Source organism: Pseudorasbora parva, chromosome 14 (genome assembly GCF_024679245.1).
Source record: "Pseudorasbora parva isolate DD20220531a chromosome 14, ASM2467924v1, whole genome shotgun sequence".
Classification (NCBI taxonomy): domain Eukaryota; kingdom Metazoa; phylum Chordata; class Actinopteri; order Cypriniformes; family Gobionidae; genus Pseudorasbora; species Pseudorasbora parva.
The window spans coordinates 16,777,600-16,804,568 of record NC_090185.1 but is presented as its reverse complement, the minus strand read 5'-3'; the positions used below and the strand labels follow the sequence as shown (position 1 = coordinate 16,804,568).

Sequence of the window (26,969 nt, the reverse complement as noted above, 5' to 3'; positions counted from 1 at the left end):
CGCATAACATTGTCTTCACTCTCCCACCCCTTCACCGACACTTGTAAATGACAAAGTTAATCCTGCTTACAATTACAATAAAATCTTTTCAGTACAACATTTCACCTGTTAATTCAGGCATCATGCAAATGTCAGTTTAGCACTGAATGTTTAGAGATGCTTCCTGCGTTTGAAGCAGATCTGATCAGATATGCACAGACTATCCATGTTAATATTTATAGCTGAAATATTCCTTAGAGAAAATACTGTTCACCTTTTGCAAAAGAAAATAATTTATTGCAATGCATTAATCATGTCTTACAATGCAACTTATAATTAGTTTCTTGTAATTATTCAAATGAAATGTTTGCATATATCTGAATATTAATATTATTTATATATAATTGTATAAAAATGTATACTTTTATTCAGCATGGATGCATTTAATTGATCAAAAATGTATAGAAATACAAAATATTTGTTTTAATTTAAACTTTCTATCCATTAGAAAGATTCTTAGAACAAATGTATCACAGTTTCCCAAAAAATTATGAAGCAGCACAACTGTTTTCAACTTTAATAATAATCAGAAATGTATTTTGAGCATCAGATCAGAATATCAGAATGATTTCTGAAGGATCATGTAACACTGAAGACTGAGTAATGATGCTTAAATCACAGAAATAAATTACATTTTAAAAAGTATTCAAATAGAAAATAGTTATTTTAAATACATTTGTATTTCCTGTAAATAAAAGCCGCCCCTCCATGTGTTTTTGTTCACAGGTGCCGACTGCGACGTGGACGCTGCCGCCCGGTTCATCGCCTCCATGTTCGTGTCTCTCAACGCCACACCCAGCAAGCTCATCTACCACCACTTCACCACAGCCACCGACACCTCCAACGTGCAGGTAGTTTTCCAGGTCGTCATGGACACCATCATCAAGGAGAACCTGGAGGCCGTGTCTCTGCTCTGAGTCCAGAAACATTCCCCTTTAAAAACTCAAAGACTCACGGATGATGCCGATGGTATTTATCATATATGATTCTCTGATATGAATCAGAATGGAGCGACTGCACACTTTTCATGAAGCAATAACCGAATACATCCCAGGTTACGTTCCTCTTAATTATACACCAACTAACAAAATTACATAACATTTCATAACTCTCCTTAAAATGCAATAATCAACCGATATGAATCACATATTACACTGTGGAAGTGTATAATATGCTTTACGTGAATTGTACTGTCCTGGAGAGGTCGACTTGCTTGCCCATGCATCCCATAATTTTCCATCTGACATCCCTTTCTGTGTGTACGTTACCATGGTTAATCATCACTTGTGAAATAACCTTTTGTCCTTGTGTAAATCTTTGTTCAACATGGTCCGTTCAGAGATCGAACACCCTGTCGGTTCATAAATGTTTTGTTTTTTTTGCATTATGAATCATGTTTTGCTTTTGACTCATTTGTGATCCAAGGCATTGCAGCACTTTTATAGTTGTCAAAGAGAATTTATTCAATCTGAAATGGTTTTGTTGCACCAAAGTGAGATACGCATCTCTATATGAAGCATAATCATACCTGTAGCAATTGTGTATTGTTTTGTAAATATCATTTGTATCCCAATTATTCATTGATATTCCATCGATGGATGTATTTTTGCTATTTAAATGCTGTATTTCGCTTTTCAAAAGCATTTGAGTTACTTATGTAAATGCAAACAAGCCACTGTGAATCATAACGTAATAAAAAACTAACATAAATGTATTTGATATTGTTTCGTGCTGATTTCCCACACAATGAATGGTGTAAAACAAGTCATATTTTTTCGACACAACTGCACACAACACAAGCATACACACGCACAATGAACGGTATATCTTTCAAGTTTAATAAAATAAAGAAAACATCTTTGAAAGTTTTTGCTCATATCAGTGAATTCTCTTTATGAATATTTAATACATCTGGAAGTAGGTACAGGAGACTGGTGGGCGCCAGGGGCAACAGAGCGAACAGAAAATACCTTTTTGTTTTCTGTGTGGATTTTGTATATATTTTTTTTCATTTATACGTTTTAAAGCAGCGCATTTCACATTGTGTGAACCAGGGATGCTCAAAACTGCCCTGCGAGATCTGTTTTCCTGCTAAATACAGCTGAATCTGTGTTCACACGGAAAGTGGCTTGAATCTGGTTTGACTTCATTTTGGGCTAGCGAATGGGAAGTCCTGCACGTTCACAGAAAACATAATATTCATAATATAAATAATTGTTTAAACATTAATATTATCATAGCTACAGAACTAAACGTCGCAGGAAAGCAGATCTTCAGGAGCAGCGCTGGACACCCCTGGTGTAAATCAAGTAAACATTCAATGTCAACATCGCGCCTCACTGCCTTGGCTGTAAATACTCCTGAAATGAAGAGACTTTGGGTCGGGGAGGGAAAGAGAGAGAGAGGAACGGGTTCCGCTCAGGAGGTGAAGCAGTCCAGCGAGTCGAGCGAGAGGAACACGTCTGCTTTGCACCGAAACGTGCTCGAACCGTCCTGAACCAGCTCACAGCTCTGTAGGTTTGGGGAAATGTCCTTTACGCAGATGGCCTGAGGAGAACAAAACGCCACAGGAAACGTTAATGAAGTCGCACGCGACTGACGTTCTTCATAAATGCATGCTTTTAAAAAAAGAAGAAAACCGACGAGTCGGATATCAAAGAAAAAATAGATAAATCGGTCTCAAAGTTTTTAAATGTAAAACTCTTGATTATATATTTTTTGTGTTTAAACTGGTCCTTTAAAATAGTATTTTTCTCATTTATACATGGTCTAAATCTGTCTCAAAGTTTTTTAATGTAAAAAAGCTTTCCCCCCTCATTTACTATAGCCTATATTAAAGAAGGCTACAACATTACCTTTTTATGTTTAACAATCTTTTCATCATACACATATATACATTAAAATACTAATATTTAGGAATCTTCTGAATATATATTCATATTTGAATGAAAATGTTCAATGTATAACTGAATGCAGATTAATTACTTCCTATATAACTATTATTTATATGTATCATTTTATAAGGCTTATTTAAAGTCTAAATTGTTTTATGAAATTACGGTTTATATATATTAAAATATATTATAAACCATATAACATTTTTACGTGTGTGTATATATATATATATATATATATATATATATATATATATATATATATATATATATATATATATATATATATATATATATATATATATATATATATAAGTATATTTTTCATCAAATAATTTACCATGTTTTTAAGGACTGGCGTTTGTCTGCTGCTGAGGTCTGGGATCACGCTGTTGGAGACGCCGGGGACCTCGCCGCTGTCCAGCGCCGATTCACTCTCAGATCTGCGCACGTACGGCGACCTCCGGATCCCGGACAGCAAACCCGAGGCTCTCCCGACGGAATAGTAGCTCGGCCCGGTGGACTGCTTGTACCAGGCGTCTGTGGGATGGCTGGAGATGAGGATGGAAACAGCCACGAACACCAGCACGGATCTGACGGACCTCTCCATTGCGCAATTGACCCGAACGTGTGTTTTGATCTGTGATGCCTTGTAGCTTTTGGATTGATGTTCTCCACATCTGGAGTTTATATAGACCCTTTGGAGTCGTGATCGCGTTCGTCATTCCCCACTAGATGATTCATATTCTCGGCCAATAGGATTGATTTGCGCGTTTGGAGACGGTTGGGGAGCCTTTAACGTCAGGTAGATGTGATGTAAGACGGGATAATATTGTTTCTCTGTCACTGAGCCTGTCTATATTGATCAATAAACGTCTTTCTAGCGTCACAGCACAAATTTAAAAAGAAAAAATCTTGTGCGTAAAGACGCACACACACAATAACCATAGAATGACAGTATCCAAGCGGGTTTTTTGTGTGTGCTATAAATTAGAAAGGATTTGATTAGAATACAATAGAAGCAGAAATTGACGGGATAATATTGTTAAATGAAGGGTAACACTTTAATTTAAGATGACGTAGTTACACGTTACTACATGTACTTACTATAGTAATAACAGTAAATTAAGCACAATTACAAATAGAAGATTTTTAGATTTATAAATAATTGAACTGAGAGGGCACTTTCAGTATTGTATCTCAAACAGCTAAAAGCTTGTGAGTTGCAAATAAATGCAAAAAATAAATATATTTAAAATAAATTATATTCAAAAATAAATTTGAAATTTTCATCTGAGGTGAGATTTAAGCAAGAAGCCAAAATGTTTACATATATAATAGTAATAATAATCATTATTAGTGTTGTTGTTGTTTTAGTAATTATTATTAAAATTATTATGAAAATATTTTTAATAATATAAAATATTTTAAAAATAAACATTTTATTTTGATTTTTTTTTCAAAACGAGCCAAAAAGTAAATAATAATAAAAATATTATCATCATTAAACAATGATAGTGATATTTTTATTGATAAATATAATAACAATAATAATTTTTGATTGATATCATTAGCTACCTAAAAGAAACTAGGCAGATTACATTTATATGGAGTCTTATTGCCTTTTTACAATGACTTTATGGTAAAGATATTTCCAAATGAAGAAAATTAGATAATGTTTATTAACATTTTCAATATAAAAGCTACAAAAATATTCTCAAATGAAACAATTTAAAAGGATGAAAGTCTTTTCTTTCATTTCAGGCTCTCATAGTCCGTTGTACAAGGGTCTGCACTGCGGTTCCAGCTTGGCCTCGAGCACCGCATCCGGCTCGCACACCCACGGATCCTCCGTCTGCCACTGCCACTTCAGCAGCTGCTCCCTCAGGCTCTCCAGGACCGGGGCGTAGGTTGGATCGCCGGCGAGATTGCGCCTCTCGGTCGGATCCGCCTGGATGTCAAACAGCTCCCACCTCTCCCGGTAGTAATACTCCTTAAGAGTCTTGAACCAGCCCGTCGGTTGGCCCGACAGGGTCCGGTTCAACAGATCCTGGAAGGTCGGAGACACGTAGAAGTCCTGGTCGATGGGAAAGGGCATGCGGTAATGAAGATTGTGGAGGAGCCGGTAGGGGCCCTGGTGGATGGAGCGCATCGGGTAAAACATAGTGACCTCGTGGAGACTCTGGCTGGCGTAGACGGTGACCCAGGACGGTTCTGAGCTCAGGGCCGGGAGGAGAGACCGACCTGTCAACTCAACCGGACGACCACCTGAGAGACTGTACGACGGGTACGGCAAAGAGAACCAGTCCAGTATGGTGGGAGTGATATCTGAGGGGAAAATGAGAGATGCTGTTTAACAGTGATACAAAGAGTCAGTAAATATAAAGATATGACTTTAAACATAAAATCAAGTACATACAAACTATTAAGTACAAAATATTACATTGGCAATAATCCATCAGTAAAAATCATGTGAAAGATATGACTTAAAACACTGAATCAAGTGCAAAAAGGTGCAATAGTTAGGGATATAATTTTTTTATATTGTACGAACAACTTGCGATTCGTGCAAATAGAAAATGTTACATTGGCAATGATTTAACTTAACTTTATCTTTATTAACTTTATACACTGGCTTCACATTTTCTTTAGAGCAGTTAGCATACCCGAGTAAACTAAAATGAAACTAATGCCAAACACTAGTCCGAAATAATCCTCTCGTTTGACCATTTACCATAACTTTATTTCATAAAAATGTATTACACACAAGTAAATGTCCCACTTTACTATACTTATACATATAAATGATATGAATATGTCTAATACTGACGAATAAATAGGCCTATAAGTTAGATATTAAGTAACCTTTTTTGTTAATACAATAAAGTACACCACACTAATTTAAAAACAAAAATAACAAAGTGAAAATAAAGTGGCCTTTTGTGGTTATGGAAACAATAGTTACCATGGCGAATACACAATACTTCATGAGCTGTTAATGAAACATGATACTCCAGATAAACAGAATGAACATCAAAAGTTACCAGCATGCCTTCCGAGCTAACACCAGTCACGTGATTTACTGGTACTTTAATCTTATTTCATAACTTAAGAATTGACATCGTAACGTTGCATGCTCATTGTTTCTCTCGCGCAGCGCGCGCGCGTGTAACTGAAGAGCGTGCGCTACGAGCACAGTAATAACGGCTTAAAGGACCGGAACGCGGTTTTCTGAGGTGAGAGAGATTTTTTTATTTCGTAACAAGCTAAGAAAATGACGACGTTGCTGGGACTCCCAGGTAGCATTTTGCCCATCTGGCTAAATGGGGAAACTGGCATTCTTTGTCCCTTTACCACGGCATCCCCAAGTCACGTGACATGCACTTGGAAAACAAAAGTTAGTGTATATTTAGTAAATAATACTATTATAATAATATTTCGTAAAAAAATATTAGTTGTTAAAAGTGTATTAATTAGTACTTAATCAAATGTCAAGGAAGAAAAAAAAAGTGTGGCATAAGGAGAAGTGAGAGTTGCTGGGGCAGCAGGGGGTGGGGCTCGTTCGGTTCAACATGAGAGTATCGCGGTTGGTACCGTCGGTGGTGAATCGCGTTTTTTTGAATATCGTTTCACCCCTACGTATGAAAAACCTGCGATTCTTACAAACAGAAAGTGTAACATTGAAAATTTTGTTCAAATAGAAAATGTTGTTACATTGGCATTAATATGCCAGTGAATAAAAATAAATGACCACCACTAAATAAAGTGCATAAAGTGCAAAAGTGAGCGCCGACATTTTTTTATATATCGTACGAACAACTTGCGATTTGTACAAATAGAAAATCTTGTTACATTGGCAATTTCATTCAAACAGAAAATCTTGTTACATTGGCAATAATCTCTCAGAAAACAGAAATAAATGACCTTAAACACTAAATCGAGTGAAAAAAGTTGGAATAGTGATGATTTTTTTAATATCATATGAACAACTTGCGATTTTGCGAAAGTAGAAATTGACACACGCATACACTTCATTGTTTTTCAAAATCTGCATGAAAAACTTGCTATCCATAAAAAAAGATATTATTGTACAACATCACATCGCACATTGGTAACAATCTGCAGTTCGGTAGAGAGATAGTTAAACTACTATCTGGACTCGAAACAGAAAAATAAACACAAAGAGGTGCATTTGTAATTCAGGAGAAAGACACTGGCCTAAAACACAGAGATGGTGCAGAAGCGAGATCATGTGTACAAAAGTTAAACTATTTGTAAAAAAGTATCATATTTCCTGGGCTTAAACACAGAAACAAATTTGAAAGATGTTCTTTTTTTTAGCATAGTTTAGCGAAACAAAAAATCATCGTACAGATGAACAGTAAACTGGTACAAATCTGCCATTCAGTAGAGAGTTGTTCCATCATCTGGCCTCAAAAACAGGAGCAAGTGCATGAAGGTGTAGCGTGGTATTATAACCAGGCTTACAGCACCACCTAGTGGTTAAATCGGTCACAGCACATCTTAAGACCATGAAGGGTTCTTACCCAGCAGACTGACGTATGCCTGGCTGATCTGTCCCCAGCGCTGCCGGTGTTCAGGTGAGGAGACCAGCATGGGTTCCTTCACACCTGAGCCGTACAGGTTAGTGCGTCCGTTGGGGAACGGAATTCCATTATCCGAGCTGTAGATCACCAGAGTGTCATTTTCAAATCCCGCATCCCGCAGTTCTTGAAGAACCAGACCAATACCTTTTCGAAATCAAACACCGGAAATTTGTGGAAATCTATGCAAGAAAATATTGAACTATTACTGTGAATGACGTAAAGTATCTAACCTTGGTCCAGCCGGCTGACCGTTGTGTACTGGGCCGCTATATCCGCCCTTGCTGCAGGAGTGTCCGGAATAAAGTACGGAACCTAGTTAGATATTAAGAGACTAATGGTTGGGAACTTCAGCTAATGGCTTTTTACATTTTCCTTTATTTGTAAGGCTCACCTTAACCTGGTCCGGAGAGTAATACTTTGGCCGCCAATCGGGAATCCTTCCCATTCCGCTCTCTCCATTCCCAAACTTTTCACAGAACACTCCATACTGGGGCTGGGAATGGCCGCAGCGGTGAGGATCATGGAACGCCACATAGAGGAAGAACGGCCGTTCCTCACTCTCTGCCTTCTGGCTCTGGAAGAACTTCCGAACAAGGAGCTTGATCTTGGTGATATTCCGACCCACCTGCAGCACGGAATTGGTCTCTTCCGTGTAGGCGAAATCGAACGGGTATACAGGGCCTGGACCGACGTGTTTTTTCCCAATGATTCCTTTCCAAAGAAAAGCAATCATGAATTAGAAAGATTCAGATTTTCCAAGATTTACATAAGCTGATTTGCTTTCTTTACTGGCTTTTTACATCCATTAAGCACAAAAAGGCACAACAACTGTACTAAACTGTACTAAAACGTGTCATTTGTAGAAAAGCGTTTCCCCCCAACGTTTCCTTTACAAAGAAATCAATCATGAATTTCTAAAATTCCAAATTTTTCCAAGATTCACTCGTTTTAAATGTTTAGTAACAAATCATAAGTTGATTTGCTTTCTGTGGTGGCTTTTTGCATCCATTAAGCACGACATTTTTTACTAAAACACGCCATTCTTAGAAAAACTATTTGACATACCAACAACATCTCATGTGAATTCAGTTCATAACTATTTTACGTACAACCTCATTCGCCCATTTTTGTACGATCTGCACATTTTCATACAAAACGTCCCCCCTCCCCCATGTTTTCTTCTCAAATAAATCAATCATGAATTCATAAAACATGTATTTGTTTCAAATTAACTTCATGTTTTGTTTTTTAAAAATTGTAAAAACAATTAGTACAAATTTTAATGATATCGCTACCTCAGTTTTTTTTGTTGCTTGTACATGCTATGTTTTGTGTCTTTTGGTAGAAAGATTGTTGTACTAATATCTGGACTTAAAACAGAAAGAAGCCCAAAGATTGTGTTAAAATTTTGTAAAGAAAAGCCCACTTTTCGTAGAAAGAAAAAAAAATTGTAGACGCTATGTTTGTAACAATCAGTTATCAGGACTCAAAACAAGCACAAGGGGGCAATGCTAAGCCCCTTTACATTATCATACGGAAAATAAATAGTTGTAAAAATTGTTATATTAATACAAATTTGTATCTAATGGAGAAAGATAGTTTTCCTATAATCTAGCCTAAAATACATAAATGAGCCGCAAAAGGTGCATTAGCGCGTTTTTTGTTACAGAGTCCTACGAATAACTGGCTTTTCTTTGTACAAATGTTACATCGGTACAAATCAGTCACTCTCCAGTTTCCAGAAAAATAGTTGTTTGGCTTTAAACGCAGAAACAGTGTAGTACGAATAATCTGAATAACCGTACAGATGTGCTGTATGCTGGTACAAATCTGTCATTCAGAAAGGAGTTTCACTATCTGGCCTCAAACACAGAAACAAGCGAATGAAGGAGCAGTTTTGTATTAAAAATAACATGCTTTCATCATACCTGTGTGGATGTTGGCTTGTTTCAGGAGGAGAGGAAGACTGCGCACTCCATCAAACGAGTTAAAGTGATGAACTCCCTGATGGAGGCCGTACATCCCGTTCTGGTGCTGTTGATAAGGGGCAAGTTTATGGCAAGTTTATCCATTAGTTTGGTCTAAAAACTGAGACTTTTACATGCTGGTTACCTGTGGTAGTCCAGTCAGGATGGTGGAACGACTGGGCGAGCAGCTGCTGACGGAGGAGAAGGCGTTCTTGAAGATCACACTGCGCTCGGAAAGAGCCCGGAGGTGAGGCGTCTGGACCACAGTGTTGTTGTAGACATCCGTCTCAAACCCACCATCATCAGCTGTAAAACATGCCAAATTTACACTACAAAGGTGGCACGGCGGTGCGCTTTTAGTAAAGAATATTACAGCAGGAACGTTTGTAGCTGCAGCTGTGGTAACAAGAGCAGAGCTGACAACCCAGATGCCGAAACACTACTGACTTCATGATTGGTTGATAGGTGGAGGGCGGAGCTTCAGGCCAAAACACATGTCAACATCAACATCAGTTGAGGGCCGCAACAACTTTTAAATGACAATATCCTGGCCGGACTACTGTTGTCAGTGATAGAAGTATTTTAAATTAACATGATATCTTTATGTCTAGTGACATATTAGGGCCATTTTATGATTAATTGAAATTAATTTTTACATACAGTTCCTTTAACATATCACAACCAGTGTTGGGTACGTTACTCTAAAAAAGTAATTAATTACTGATTACTTTCTAAATCCTATATCAACCTCGACTATATAAGTAATTCAATATTAAACGGCTCTTTTAATTTATTCAAATAAAACGAAATAAATTATTCTAGTATTACAAATGTGAGAAAGATGCATAAAAACGATAAGAACATGCATTTTAAAGTTAGACTTAAAATGTTGATGATAATTTCACCATTGTATTATATATAATTGTACTACAGTGAGTCTTTACACAGTATTTAGGTAATTTGCATCAGAAGTAACTGTAATTAATTCAAGAGTAATCCCTCACGTTACTTTTTCAAGGGAAAAATGATTAAATTACATTAACTAATTATTTAGTAACTACACCCAATGATCACAACACAAACATAACAGTATATAAATATTGTTAAATCGTTATTTACACATAACAGTTACACAAATACACATAATTTTAATACGCACCAATGATGAGAAGCACATTTCTTCTCCTGCATTCTCCTACATCACAATAAAACAGGAAACACAGCAGAGTCCACCCGAACAAAAACGACATGTCAGTGTCATTTGCCTTCTACTTCTCCAGTAATGTTAGCAAAGCAAACTGAAAGTCTTTAGAACGTTGTTTACACTCCGCGAGACAAACTTCCGCCATGTGAGCCGATCACATGACCACGATCAGCTGACGCGAAGCCTCAACCAATAGCGTCGCGCGTCGCCGGTGACGTCGCAAAGGGCTGTTTCAGTATGCCACCGCGATACACGTCAAAGTCGCTTTGATTTCAAGGAGTATCTTTATGTTTTGATGTAAATAATGATATTACGCCCAGGAATTTTTGAACTCAGATGAAGCACGAGGCTCGAAGTCATTTTCCGAGGTTTGATCTCTAACTTGAATTCGCATTGTGGCTCTGATCATTGATCTCAACTTTGAGTTTGCTTTGCAAATACGTTTCTAACCCTTTTTTAAACTATATTATTATTATTTAGTGTTTTTGAAACATGCCTACTTATTCTTGCATGGATTTACCCAGTGCTTTCATTATTAAGGATACTCAAATCATCATTTAACACTGGATATTGAAATCATGAGATTCTTTTAAAATGTCATATGATATGACTCGTGTCAAAATTATTGAGTAATCAGTTTTAATTTTAGTTACATTTCAACATTCTTTGTTACTGTAATGTATATTGGCATTGTAGTGCATAAAATAAAAGTGTTATGATTGAATAATTATTGAGAATTAATTTAAAGTTATTTGTGTATTTTTTTTTTACTGTAATGCAGAATACATATGACATTTTTATGTTGTTACATTATTCATATTATGGTAGGGTTTTTACATTTTGTTACAACATAAATACATATGGAGTTAGTAATATTAGTAGTTTTTTAATTATATCTTTAGGACCATTACATTTTTTGTGCGTTTTTCTTTTGGAGTTTATTTAACATAAACATTCTCATTACTGTAAATGTTAAAATGTATTATATATTTATTGTTTAAAAATATTTAGATATGACATTTCTAAATCTATTAAAATATTGTCACAATAAAAAAGGTAACACTTTACAAGGTTTCAACTAACTAAAAATTAAACATAATTCTAGAGTATTTATTCATCTTAGTGCATGCTAATTTCAACAGTTACTAGTACATTATTAAAATCAAAAGCTGATTTTGTTAATATTTGTAAATGCAATGTGAACTAACATGAATGACTGTATTTTTATGAAAATGCTCATTGTTAGTTAATACATTAACTAATTTTAACAAATGAGACCATATTTTAAACTTACAGAGTTATAAAAATAACATTATTATAAAATAGGCTTCACTTTCTTTATGCAAAAGATTTTTGAAAGATTTTTTTGAATCTTGCATTTTATATAGCTGCTGTCTTGCCGTTTTAATAACTAATGGTGTTCAAATGTCCACAGGTTTACTTTCATAAAACACTTATGGAGAAGCAAGAGGAGTCTTTCTGGATCTCGAGGGATTGAACACCACACGGCCCAGGAGAGCTTGTTAGCACACGAGATCCATTGCTCCACCCTTCCCATGAATCTTTTACTCGTCCACACCCTTGAATAATAAAACATCCCGGATGAAGCGTGACAGCTCTGTTTGATATCCTCCACTGATTCTTATCTGATGGTGGATGTGAAGACCTAATGGAGCCTCTGACAGGAATCCGCTGGAATGCCGTCCTGCGCTCTTGTTTTCCCATCCTCACCTGGCTGCCCAGGTATAACCTGACATGGCTGAAGATGGACGTGATCGCCGGTGTGACGGTGGGTTTGACCACGGTTCCTCAGGCGCTGGCCTATGCCGAGGTGGCTGGTTTACCTGTGCAGGTGAGGACATTCACGCTCTCTCACAGACGCAGATTGGGAAATGTTTTCTTGACATACGTTGTTTATTTGTTTTTTAGTACGGTCTGTATTCTGCGTTCATGGGTTGTTTCGTCTACTGTATATTTGGAACGTCAAAAGACATCACGCTTGGCCCGACGGCCATCATGTCCCTGCTGTGTTCGGCGTATATCGGTGGAGATCCTGTGTTCGCTGTGGTGCTCACCTTGCTGTGCGGCGTCATCCAGACGGGAATGGCTCTACTGCGGCTGGGTGAGATGGAAAATGGAGTTAATGTTAACATTTACACCAATCAGGCATAACATTATGAAATTGTGTTGGTCCCCCTTTTGCTGCCAAAACAGTCCTGACCCGTCGAGGCATAGACTCAGCTAGACCCCTGAAGGTGTGCTGTGGTATCTGGCATCAACATGTTAGCAGCAGATCCTTTAAGTCCTGTAAGTTGCGAGGTGGGGCCTTTATGAATCGGACTTGTTTGTTCAGCACATCCCACTGATGCTCGATTGGATTGAGATCTGGGGAATTTGGAGGCCAAGTCAACACCTCAAACTCGTTGCGCTCCTCAAATCATTCCTGAACCATTTTTGCTTTGTGGCAGGGCACATTATCCTGCTGAGAGAGACCACAGCCACCAGGGAATAACTTTCCATGAACGGGTGTACATGGTCTGCAACAATGCTTAGGCAGGTGGTACGTGTCAAAGTAACATCCACATGGATGGCAGGACCCAATTAACTTCTTGAGTAATTTGAGCTACAGTAGCTCGTCTGTTTAATTGGACCACATGGGCCAGCCTTTGCTCTCCACGTGCATCAATAAGCCTTGGCCACCCATGACTCTGTCACTGGTTCACTGCTGTTCCTTCCTTGGACCACCTTTGATAGATACTGACCACTGCAGACCGGGAACACCCCACAAGAGCTGCACTTTTGGAGATCCCCTGACCCAGTCATCTAGCCATCACAATTTGGCCCCATGTCAAACTCTTTCAAATCCTTACGCTTGCCCATTTTTCCTGCTTCTAACACATCAACTTTGATGACAAAATTTTTACTTGCTGCCTAATATAGCTCACCCACAAACAGGTGCTGTGATGGAGAAAATCTGTGTTATTCACTTCACCTGTCATAATGTTATGCCTGATTGGTGTATGTTGGTTTGATTCATGGCAAAATCTAAGTTAGATAGTCCGTTTAGTTAATGTAGGATAAGTTTTAAACAGTCATGTGCTACATAAAGGTTGAATAAAATAGCAGACTCAGCTGTCTGTAAATCAGTACCGTCGCGAAAACAGGAAGTTGGTGTGTTGCACTCTCACGTAACTATCAGATTGTATTACTTCCTGTGCAACTTCCTGTTAATGCCACACACCAAAATATAGCAAGTTTTTAAGAACGTGGCAGCTGAGGTTGTGGAAGTGTATTACACAATTAATAGATAAAGCAGATAAATCTTTACTGCAGAAGAAACAGCAATATGTTGTATATGATTTTTTTATTTTTACAAGTAATAATAATAATAGTAATTATTTTAATTATATTAACATGTTGAGCACTTTGGATTTTCAGATATCAGATATATATATATATATATATACATACACACATACATACACACACAAATGTGCAAATGTATATATGTATGTGTACATATATATATATATTAATAATAATACAAACAATAATAATAATTATTATTATTTTTACTACTTTCTATTCCTTCTTTTCTCTTTACTTTCTATTATTATTCTATAATTTATGGGCACATTTTAGATGTGTTGTAGTTTTATAATTGAATGAAAATAAATAAATTCAAAAAAGCTGTTTTTAGAAACAATTAAATATAAAGCTCCTTTTAAATGTTTTTACTTCATGTAATTAAAACACAAGATTAATCCAAAAAGCTGATGTATATAAATATTTATTAATAGTAATCCAGTACAATTATTATATTTCTCCTTATTATAACACTTTGAAAACTTTTTAACTCTTTGTGTTGTTGCTTTATAATTGAAAATTCATTAATAAATAATTCAATAAATAATTCCCAAAAACGAAATGTAATGTTTGTGATTTCAGATATATATATATATATATATATATATATATATATATATATATATATATATATATATATATATATATATATATATATATATATATATATATATATATATATATATATATATTTATATAAAATATCTTTGTTAATAATTATTATAAAAATATAAATGAATGAAAACAAATAATAAAAACAAAATAATAATAAAAAATTAACCAAATAAAAGCTCAATGGAATATTTCCAACTGCAAACATTTTTGGGTGTGTTTTATTAAAGTCAGTCACCTCATCTGCTGTCCATTTTGACTTCATTAGGGTTCCTCTTGGACTTCATCTCATATCCAGTAATTAAAGGCTTCACCTGCGCTGCGGCCGTCACTATCGGCTTCGGACAGGTCAAGGTAAAAGTCGCAGATGCCTCTTCATTTAATCTGCATATATCTGACTGTCCTTGAAGAGTTTTTGTGTCATGTGTCAATCTATTCCAATTGTTCTGCAGAATATTCTGGGTCTGAAGGAGATTCCACAGCAGTTCTTCCTGCAGGTTTACTACACCTTCCACAAGATCCCTGAGGCCAGGTGAACACACACACACCACCAATGAGCTCTCACCATCTTCTAATCCCTGTAGTGTTAAAGTGCCACTATTATGCTATATTAAAGTCTCCTAGTTTTTGGAGGTCTCCTACAACAGGTTTACATGCATCCAAGTGCAAAAAAACCTTAATTTTTTTCATAATATACACTGTGAGAAAAGAGCTGATGCTGCAGTGTTTAAAACAGATGGATAAAGGATCCAGTCTCTCTAAGTCCCACCTTTCCAAAGGCTACTCTGCTCTTATTGGTCAGATGACGCAGTCTGTTGTGATTGGGCTACTCTGCTCTAGTGTTGTCAAAAATATCGATATCTCGATATGTATCGATACTGGAATATCTGAAACGATACGATTCTCAGTTTTTACAGTATCGATACCAGCTGCGCTCTCCTCTCCGACCGAAAGCGAGCTGACACACACCGGCATATTCTCACTCAGCCCGGTTAACCTCTGAGCACGGCGAACGCGCGTTCTGCTGGACTTTTTCCTCATGACAGTGTGTAAGTGTTAGTGTGTAATCGGTCTGAATTTCGCGCGAGATTGCACATAAATTAATTCTAGCCTACTAATGCCCGCAGATTTCGTGCTCACATCTGAAGCGCACACACACATAGCCTACCGTAATAAAGCCACCTCTGACATGATACAAGTGCAAACATTTGCTTCTTTTTCCAGCTTATTATTGGTCAAATACACTCAAAGAATTATCAGTGCACATCTGGAAGAGTATTAACGTAAACACAGTCGCAAACAGTTCAGGAAGAACGAGTAACAGGAACAGTGTGCAGGATCCATGCGTCCGTTAGTCTTAAAGGGACCGCAGTCATTTGTTATTCAAACTACAAAAAGACAAACGATCAACTGCTCTTGACTGATCAACTTGTGTAACATTAATAGTTTCATCTGTACGCTATTGAATTGTTTACAAAGAACATTATCCAATGTTGTTTTAAATGTAATTACTATGCATTTTTTTATTCAGTTTCTTATCTGAATGTTAGACCTACCTGAAAAAATAAAGCAGTCTATTTAATCTTCTATTCTATTGCATTTATTTGTGCTATTGTTTGTAATCTGTTTATTTGTTCTTATTTTATTACTGTATACTCGTCTTTTTAAATTCAATTTACCATTCGAAATCAAGCTTCCTTGTGCTGTGTGTAAGCTATTGCAACAAAAAGCAAAAATTTGTGAGACAATTTTAATAGTAATTGATCAATTGATCAATAATTGTTCAAATCAAAACGATGCCCAACCCTAATGAACATGCTGGCCACATGAATTTTTAGTAAAAAATAACAATGAATAATAATAAGTTCTGTTGTCATATTAAGCATCTTATCTTTTTTTTTTTTTTTTTTACTGTGGTATCGATTTAGTATCGATATATCGATATTTTAGTCTGGTATCGTATCGAAGTCATAATTTTGGTATCGTGACAACACTACTCTGCTCTGATTGGTCAGATGACGCAGTCTGTTGTGATTGGGCTACTCTGCTCTGATTGGTCAGGGCTGCGTTCATCCCCAACAAAACGTGGCAAAATGCAAAAGGTGGTGCGTTGAACACCCTGTGATGACGCAAGAATTGCAACTATGGCAGCTGAGAAGGCCATTCTTTGTGAATAATTTTCGGAGCCTGATGAAATCGGTATAAACACGTGTTTAATACTGCAAAATAAGCTTGATATTACAGTCACTGCCCTTGACGTTCAGAATAAAAGAGAACATCCCAAACGAGTGGCGGGATTTGTGGACAACTGTGGTTCCTAATTGTGATTTTAAAAAATTGCCTCGTATTTCCGGATGAAAAGACAAACATGTCTTTTTAATATCTTCAGTTGTTGCATATACCGAGCTGCAGCGGACACATTTGTAAAAGACTTTTCTTCTTGACATGTCAGCAACACAAACTAAACTCTGCCATTCTCAGCTACAGCTACAGTGTTTGAGGGTCAAAGCAGGCGTTGTTCTACGGGCAGCCAATGTTGTACAAACCCACAGACTGTAGGTTTTACTGACGACCCCTTTCAGGCAGTTCAGAATCAGTTCTTTCTTTTGGGAGACGATAACATTTATCTGCACTTTGTAGACCTTTTACTTCAACAAACAGCGATATTATTCAATGCATAATAAGGGCACTTTAAATAATCTGCTCTAAGCTGGTTGTTCTCTCTTCTTAGAGTAGGAGATGTGATTCTGGGCCTGTGCTGTCTGTTCTTCCTGATCATGATGACGCTGATGAAGAATTCTCTGGGTTCTGCTGAAGACGAGGCTCCTTTCCTCGACCGATCAGCTCGAGGGCTGGTGTGGGGTGTAGCTACCAGTGAGTGCTTAAGAAGTCTCTGGGAATCTATAAATGAACCAATGATTATTTAGGTAAATCCTTCTGGTTTCTGCAGTCCGGAACGCTCTGGTCGTCATAGCGGCGGCGGCTGTTGCGTATTCCACAGAGGTCACAGGACACCATTTCTTCAGTCTCACCGGGAAAACCGCCAAAGGACTCCCTCCTTTCCATGCTCCGCCTCTTTCAGAGACGATAGCCAATGGCACGGTGATAACTTTCAGTGACATCGCAAAGGTTTGTGATGAAAAGATTTCAGTTTTTGATGTCAAGGATCCCTATCAAAAAAGCATTAAATACTGACCAATTGTATTAAAGGTGGGATAGGTAGGACTGATCTAAAACACTTTTGTCCAAATTTGTTTAAACTTTCTTTAAATGTCAATACATAATTAAAATGTAAGTACTCTGATAAGGAGAGTATAAAAATCGAGTGACTCTAGACTTTTTAATCTGCAATAAACACCACTCATTATTTTCGTTCGGGACGAAACAAATGATTGGCTTGGGCGACTGTCACTCTTTCTCGCTACCATGACAACCACCGCTTTCGCTACAGGATCTGCCCACATGCGGGCGCTCGTTTGATTTGAGCAGTTCAAGACGCAAGAAACCTAGACCAAATAATGGCAGAGAAAGAGCATTCAAAATTCACAGTGTAGGGTTTTGCAGTCAGCGAAGGCAAACAATGCAAAGAAGGAAGACAGTACGAGAAAAGGCAATGCACAGAAAGTCTTTGGCTAAACAAAGAAATCAAACGCGAAAAATGTTTTCATGAAGCATGTATCACTAGCACATGAAGCTGCCTAATATAGCTAACATCACATTCCTTAGCATAGTTACAATATTATACACTTAGCCATTAGTAGAGATGATAAATACTCAATATGTTTGAATACTCAATGTGTTGAATTTCGCAAAATTAACTTTAGATAACAAAATGCATGTGTAAAAGCTAGTACACCGCATCCAGGAACTTTTTTTAGAGCGAAGTTAGCTTTAGCTGCTAATCAACAATGCTTTCATCATGGAAACTCTTACATGCAAAACACAGTATATGTTATGAATCTTACACGAAATTCATCTTCATTACAATATAACTGATGTTATTGGAAAAACATGATGCTACCCGTTTTCTTTGCCTTATAAATATAACTTGCTCGTTACCAAATCAAACAAAAATATATTTTAAACTTTTCCAGTACCGGTATTCTAGCTTGATATTGAGTACTAAAGACATCTTATTTGTTTATATTCATACTGATAAAGTTCGATTTTTTATTACATGTGATTCTGACATGATGAGACTACATGCACACCGCTCGTCTGAGGTAAATAATGCATCATCCAGCTGATTGGTCGTTCATGTATTTTGGGGGCGTGGCTTTGGAAAGAGCCCAGAAGGAAGAAGGTGGAGTGAATGGAAATAATGCAAGGGGGTAATCTAGCGCTCGGAAAGCGTTCCACCCCTAGGGGCTGCCATTGCTAACCAAGCCATCACCTGCTGTTAGCATCCCATTGACTCCCATTCATTTTTGAGTCACTTTGACAGTGAATAACTTTACATCTGAGGCGTTTAAAGACTCCATTTGTCCATTGTTTATTTCTAAAGAAACACGACAATGTATAAAAGGCTCCATTACCTTGTATCTTACACTATCGCCCCGCAGAAGCTGTTTTTGTAAAAATAGGCTAACGATTGCGTCATAACCAACGCGACCCTGTCGCACAGTTGAGAAATTACCGTATAGACCTGAGGAGACGCTCGCAGGCAATCTTTTACTGTCTATGAGACAGTCGGGGGGACGTGGAGACATGTCCTGGAGACTAGTCTGATAAAGTCAAGGGGGAAGAATGGGGAGAAGCCCATAGTGAGCCAAAAGCAACGGGAGAAAATATTTAAACAACGTGATTCAGCTTTCGCTTTCCACATCTACTAGAAGACTCACAGCTGTCAGACAGGAGGCTCACGTCACATCTACGTCGTCAAGCTCAGTCTGAGCCTGCGCAGTTCGCTCAGCCATCAGGAAGTGAGTGCCCCTAGGTTGACTTCATTCTTTCGCCGTTGACGTCAAGGGGACCGCTCGGTCCATTTCTTTTACTGTCTATGAAATAATGAGCTGTCTTTAAAACAGTCGTGAGAGGTCTACAGACACTCAATTTTTATATTCTTTTTCAGAGTACTTACATTTTAATTATGTATTGATAAATAAAGATAAAAATAAGTTTAAACAAATTTGGAAAAAAAAGTTTTTTAACCAATTCCTACCTACCCTACCTTTAAGAAATACAATTGAGATAATCACGATTATTCTTGTTTTCAGTAAAAATGTGTAGAAAAGGTATAGGATAATTTACAATTATATTTACTAAATATTATAATAAAAAATGTGAATTATTTAAACACATGAAATATATATTTATATATAAAATATAAAATGTTTAAATATTAAAAAAATTTAAGTTTTAATTCAATGTCAAATAAATCTTAAAATAATGTAAATATATATATATATATATATATATATATATATATATATATATATATATATATATATATATATAATTTTTTTTTTTTTTCATTATTTTAAGATTTTTTTTAATTAAAATTTAAAATGAAAATGCATTTATGTATATTGTAAGTAAATAAAATAATCATTGCTATATGGTTTGGGGGAAAAAATACACAAAATGTATTTTCTTTGACCAATAAATATGAAATGAAGTGTGTTGTATGATAATGACACTTACTGTAAAATGACCCAGATATAAATGCAGCTATATATTTTCTATATGAATTAACAACAATTTATTCTTGATATTATATTATTTTATTAATTTTCAGATTTTAAAGTTTGATATTGTCATCGTACTAAAGCCCATTAAATATATTTTGGAAAATAATATTTATTTTTATATTTATACAAATTTTTATATTTTCTTTATATAATATTATTAAAAAATATATTTTAAAGTTTTATATTATCACTGTACTACAGCACATTATATATTATGGAAAATAATTACTTTCTTCTATACTGTTAATGTTAGACAAAACTGTGTTTATTCCTTAATATTAAAAACTTGTTCTGCCAATAGAATAATAAAACATTTTGTAATATTATATTTGTAACAAATATTTTAAAAGCACCCTCTAGCACCCCCTTGTGAATAGTATACCGTAGTACTAGTAAAGTATTTGTGACATTTATTTAAGTATTTCTAGATTTGATGTGGTCAATCAAGTAGAATAGTAATCATTACTGACCAATCAGGTGTATTTTCTCAGGATTTAGGTGGCGGTCTGGCTGTTATTCCTTTAATGGGCGTTTTAGAGAGCATCGCTATTGCAAAGGCGTTCGGTAAGAGCTTAATTTCTTTTAAACACCTAGAAGTGTCCTTCCTTCTACATACTATAAACCAGCACAGACACTGTTTGGATTCATTTTACTTTCATTTCTTTATGCAGGCAGCAAGAATAACTACAGAATTGATGCAAACCAAGAGCTCTTTGCCATCGGTGAGAGTTTCTGTTCCCTTATGAAGATTTAACCAAATATAAATGGGTCGTTTTTTTAATCACAATGATGTTTCTGCAGGTCTCACAAACATCATGGGCTCATTTGTGTCTGCATATCCTGTGACGGGCAGCTTCGGAAGGTCTGTCTGCATGACAAATGCTCAGATTAAAGTGGTCCTATTATGCATTTTTTTACTTTCTTAAGTGTGTAATGTTGCTGTTTGAGAAAGAAAAAGATCTGCAAAGTCCCAAAGCACAGTCACTCCAGAGGCGGTTATTCACTATATCAGCAAACACTGTTTCTGAGCTCCCTGAAACGCTTCAGTTGTAGTATTGAGGTTTTTTTCCGGAACGAACATGTCACAATAATCCTCAATTAAATAATTCCCGCCCAAGGCATTAGGAAAATAAAGGAGGGAGGCCTGGTTGAGTAAGTTAGAAGTGTGTTGAAACTCGCAGTTATGGGAAGGAACATGGCATTTCCCAAACTCACTCGAAACGGTTGACTAATCACAACACACTGATTCAGCCGACCAATCAGAGCTTCACTGTGCTATTTTAACTATCTAAGTGCTTGGCCTAAAGCGCAAGTGCACTTAGGGTATGTCCGAATCCACTTTTGTTAGTTTAACGACAGGAAAAATAGACGGCGAGCCAAGCGAGTTTGTGTACTGAGTGTGTGTACTACACACAGAAGGTTAAAATGATAACTGCGTCAGGCTGAAACTAGCAAAAAACACTGCCGCAGATTGCACCAGGTGTATGATAGGGCCCAGGGTGTTACTGACAGACTGGGAGGAGATGTGCTGCAACAATGTCAAATATGTGAAAAATAATGTGTTTTAAAGACCCCAAAATCACGACTTTGAAAAGGGGTATAATATGGCCTATTGGATTATTCTTCACTTTGTGAGTGTTTTCTGTGGTGTTTTCGGACAGAACGGCGGTAAACTCTCAGACCGGAGTGAGTACGCCTGCTGGAGGGATCGTCACAGGTGACACTCACACTTTTTGTGATCCTGTTGACATATGAGATGCACACCATCTGAAAGTCTGCATCTGTCCGCAGGTGTTATAGTGCTGCTGTCGCTGGCCTTCCTCATGCCGCTGTTCTTCTTCATCCCTAAAGCATCACTCGCTGCCGTCATCATCTGTGCCGTGAGTCCCATGGTGGACTTCAGAGTGCCTGTCCAGCTCTGGAGAGTCAAGAGTGAGACTTCAGCATTACATTAAATATAAAGATCAAATATTATTATAATATTTAAGTTAAATATGGTATATATTTAAATAAAAATTGCAATACATTAAAAAAATGTAGTACCACATTTGAATGTACGTATGCCTTAATTTTTTATTGATTATTTCACTCAGGACTTGATCTGCTGCCATTCTTGGTGACGTTCCTGGTGAGTTTCTGGGAGGTGCAGTACGGCATTGTGGGAGGTGTGGCTGTTTCTGCTCTCATGCTGTTGTATATCATGGCCCGGCCTAAAGTGAAAGTGAGTATAAAGTGTTCACTTTTTATGAAATGGCTGTATATGATGAATGTTGATTGTGAGCCGTAAATGCCGACTTTTATTCCATAAATCCAGTTTTTTTAGTTTGAGATTGAGCATGTGTGCAAGTAGAAATTACCATAAAATCAACAATTTATGCAGAATCAAGACAAAAAAAAAACACAAATAAGGTGCAATTATATTAAATAATAAATAATAACATATTAGATTTATAATAGGACTGTCAGTAGATTAAAATAATCATAGCTATTAGTTTTTTTTTTTTTAAATTGTGTAATACAATTGTATTTACTTATTTTATATATATATATATTATATTTATAGCCTCTCCCATGCCTTACATAATATATATATATATATATATATATATATATATATATAAATTATAATATAAAAATGTAGTTTTAAATAAAAATGTGCCTTTTAAAAAGCTGTAAATGAGCTAAAAGGTTTTTTTCCCTATTTTACATTTTTATACATACTATATAATATTAATTGCATGACTCAAATTATTTATTTTCTTAATTGTAATTTTTAAATATTAAATGTGTTATATTCATTACTTTTTATACTTTAAAAAAAATTCCAAACAGCAGAATAATCTATAATCAAAAGAACCTATTTTTCATTAGTTTATCTATTTTATAATATATATATATGTATATATATATATATATATATATATATATATATATATATATATATACATATATACATATATATATATATATATATATATATATATATATATATATATATATATATATATATATATATATATATATATATATATATATATGTATATTTGACTTAAGTTAGATATTTAACTTAGGGATGCACCAAAATCAAAATTCTTGGCCGAAACCGAAAAAGAGGAAACCAAGGTTTTAAAATCTTTTGGGCCATTTTGGGCTGAATATTTTCGGTGGCCAAAAATTCGGTGCATCCCTAATTTAAATATTACAAATAAAATATAAAATAACTATTAACAAATATTACAATACAATATTTAAATGTCTTTATAAAAAAGTGAAAAGCATTTTAGTTGCTGTTAGTATAATAAAACTATTATTATTAATCTATTAAAAGATTATTCTGTTGTTTGGGGAAAAAATACCCATAGATATAAGTGTGATGTATGAAAATGTCACCTCTTGTAAAATGAGCCGCATGCAGCCCTCAGACAGTCAGTTGTTGCTGGTGTGTGTTCAGGTGACTGATCATGGTGTGGCAGTTCTAGAGTTGGACAGTGGGCTGAACTTCCCCGTGACGGAGCATCTCAGCAGACTCGTGTACACACACGCTCTTCATGGTGAGACGCGCACACTCTCACACACACACACACACACACACACACATCCTCACATGCTTTCGTTCCCTCAGCTCATGTCCTTGAGCGCTCACTCTCTCGTGTGTCATCTGGCAGCGTCTCCTCCGCGGTGTCTGGTTCTCGACTGCTCTCATGTCAGCTCTGTAGACTTCACTGTAGTCCATGAACTCACTGAACTGCTCAAACAGTTCCAGCTGACGGGACTGTCACTGATCTTCACTGGACTAAAGGTAGAGTTTATCACCAACACACCAGCTGCCAAAGTTTACATCTTCATTTATCACATTAAGATCACTAATCAATACATTTAATACAAATGTTAATTTACATATAATTATACAAATACATATAATTGTTGATGTTTTATTTTTACTCCTGAAATTAAATAGACATTTTATACAAATACAAATATCAATGTATATATTATTATATAAACTTATATTAATTAATATAAAATAAAATAATAGATTAATTAATATAGATATTATTTAATATATATTAAATAATTACCGCATATCAATTTTACACTTTTGCAAAAAAGGAATAATCATGGTTATTTTTACATTCACAGCTTTTAAAAAAGGCACTTAACATTTTTTATATTTAAAAAATGCATTAAAATAGATAAAATAATGAAAAATAGGTTCTTTTGATTATATATTATTCTGCTGTTTGGAAAAAAAATTAAAAAGTATAAAAAGTAATTAATATAATACATATAATATTTAAGAGTTCCAATTAAGAAAATAAATAATTTGATTCATGCAATTAATATTATATAGTTTGTATAAAAATGTTTACACATAAATGTAAAACAGAAAAAAACATTTTAGCTAATTTACAGCTCTTTTAAAAGGCACATTTTTATATAAAACACAATTTGTATATTATAATTAAGATATATATATATATATATATATATATATATATATATATATATATATATATATATATATATATATATATATATATATATATATATATATTATGTAAGGCATTTAATTAACATTATATTGTGTAAAGAAAACATATAAATATAAAAAATATATTTTCTTATTTCAATTTATATCACATAAAAAAATGTAATGCATTCAAATTGATCAAATAATCTAAATAGAACTGGAATAAAATATTCATAAATTCTGTGGAAAAATATAAAAAATAAAAATAAAACGAATGTTTATTTAATAAAGAATTATAATTAAGAATATAACCTATTTGAGTCCTTTAAAATGCATTTAAGATCATATTTGATGTATCTAAATGTAAAGTTTTCCTTGTATCTCTGTTTTTCCCTGTCTCTCAGCCGTCAGTATTAAAGGTGTTGTTGACGGCTGACCTTCCAGCATTCAGACACACAGACAGTGTCGACGAGGCACTGCAGCTTCTGACCCGTATCACTCACTATGACCAACAATTCTAACAACCAGTCACAGACCAGAACTGATCGGTCGGCTTTGAGCCAATCAGCCCCTGAATACCTCAAGCCTCTGATGATTGGTCACATGAAATACTCTGCACACACCTTTGACCAATCAGCACTCAGGAAGATAGACTTTGATGAAAACTGTTGGGGAACAAAGTTACATAATGTTTGTGTTCGTGATGACCAAATTATGTTTTTGCACTTAAAATAGTTGTTCAAATTTCTTTTGGGAACTATTTTTATGTAGTTGTTTTGTTTTAAAATTTGAATCACATGTATAATACTGCCATTTTATGAACATGCACTTATTCTCAACACTAGAAAGAATCAAATCTTCAGTACTTTTAGATAAAAAAAGCACAACAAATCAGGTGAAGCTCCAAAAATATGACATTTTTCATGACATACGCTAACATCTCTTTCTCTGCAGTTCTCAGTACTAGCTGCTTATTAATAAGAATGTTTACTATGGGTTGTACGTTTACATTTAATTCTTGATGAAACTGAATCTCCATTAGGACTCTTTTGTACGGACCCAGTTGAAACTGACATTAACCCTGCAGAAACGCCCACATGTCTATTGTGATATTAAACTGACATGATCTACTATGGCTAAGCTTAAAGATTTGTCATTAATTATTTAAAAATATCTATATTTAATGTAAAAAAATTATAAATAATATTCAAATATAATGTTTTTAAGTGTGTATATATATATATATATATATATATATATATATATAAAACATAATAATTGTATAAAAATACAATTTTACATTATTTATAAACATAAAATGTAAAAAAAAAATGATTTACACAAAGTGTCCTAAAAAGTTTATTTTTATTTTTTTATATGTAAAAATAAAAATGTTATACATTAATATTTGTTAAATATATAAATGCGCACTTAATAACTTAAGCTAATATATATATATATATATATATATATATATATATATTACTATATATATTACATAGACATTTTTTTACATTTTGTATAGGCCTATGTAATATGTTTAATACATTTTCAGTTTATAATGTAAAATATATTTTATGGCTGTGACTATTTTAATTGTACAAAAAATATGTATGTGTAAAAGTAGGCAAAAAAGTATATATATATATATATATATATATATATATATATATATATATATATATATATATATATATATATATGTATGTATATGTAATATATTTTTAAAAAAATTATAAAATATTTTTTTTAGTATGAATAATAATTTATAATACTACTATTACTATAATAATTAATAATTGTAAAAAGCAGGAGTGGCCACTCCTGTTCCTGGAGATCTATGTTCCTCCAAAGTTCAGCTCAAGGTGTGTTGGGTCAGGGTTGGATCTGAACAGGATCAGACACCCCTGATATTAAACGAAAGTGAAAACTCTGTCACTAAATACTCACCCTCGTGGTGAGCCGCCGTTCTGACGTAGAACTCAGAAGCGCTGAACTGTATTTACTACAGCAACCGCGTAGGAGACGGACACGGATGCGAAAAGATTGTTGAGTAAAGTCGTTATTTTGGTTTGATTTTTGCACAATAAATGTATTGTCGTCGCTTCATAAAATTAAG

General features: G+C 34.9%; 5 protein-coding genes across 7 annotated transcripts in view; 2 read left to right on the top strand and 3 right to left on the bottom strand.

Moving 5' to 3' along the window:
- Positions 1-1,753, top strand: part of gnav1 (guanine nucleotide binding protein (G protein) alpha v1) — a 41,743-nt gene extending 39,990 nt beyond the window's left edge. For all 3 annotated transcript variants that reach the window (XM_067415678.1, XM_067415677.1, XM_067415676.1), the window contains one exon: positions 766-1,753. In XM_067415678.1, coding sequence (XP_067271779.1) covers positions 766-894 — 129 coding nt within the window. In that variant the 3' untranslated portion in view covers positions 895-1,753. The remainder of the gene's footprint in view (positions 1-765) is intronic.
- LOC137040223 (uncharacterized) overlaps positions 1-26,969 on the bottom strand; it is a 192,170-nt gene that overhangs the window by 92,829 nt on the left and 72,372 nt on the right. The window lies entirely within an intron of this gene.
- On the bottom strand, positions 2,200-3,638 carry npb (neuropeptide B). Its single transcript, XM_067415686.1, has 2 exons — positions 3,274-3,638; positions 2,200-2,586 (listed from the first exon to the last, which is right to left on the bottom strand). The coding sequence occupies exons 1-2, from the start codon at positions 3,541-3,543 to the stop codon at positions 2,458-2,460; spliced, it is 399 nt and encodes a 132-aa protein (XP_067271787.1). The 5' UTR covers positions 3,544-3,638; the 3' UTR covers positions 2,200-2,457.
- Positions 4,442-10,863, bottom strand: sgsh (N-sulfoglucosamine sulfohydrolase (sulfamidase)). Its single transcript, XM_067415673.1, has 7 exons — positions 10,667-10,863; positions 9,653-9,813; positions 9,469-9,574; positions 7,932-8,251; positions 7,771-7,852; positions 7,481-7,684; positions 4,442-5,261 (listed from the first exon to the last, which is right to left on the bottom strand). The coding sequence occupies exons 1-7, from the start codon at positions 10,755-10,757 to the stop codon at positions 4,702-4,704; spliced, it is 1,524 nt and encodes a 507-aa protein (XP_067271774.1). The 5' UTR covers positions 10,758-10,863; the 3' UTR covers positions 4,442-4,701.
- Positions 10,930-25,980, top strand: slc26a11 (solute carrier family 26 member 11). The gene is made up of 16 exons (XM_067415672.1): positions 10,930-11,079; positions 12,147-12,563; positions 12,641-12,833; positions 14,958-15,043; positions 15,142-15,221; positions 17,421-17,563; positions 17,640-17,818; positions 20,871-20,943; positions 21,051-21,101; positions 21,181-21,241; positions 22,041-22,096; positions 22,171-22,311; positions 22,473-22,600; positions 23,831-23,930; positions 24,045-24,178; positions 25,255-25,980. Exons 2-16 carry the CDS (start codon positions 12,381-12,383, stop codon positions 25,369-25,371), a joined length of 1,725 nt encoding a protein of 574 aa, XP_067271773.1. The 5' UTR covers positions 10,930-11,079; positions 12,147-12,380; the 3' UTR covers positions 25,372-25,980.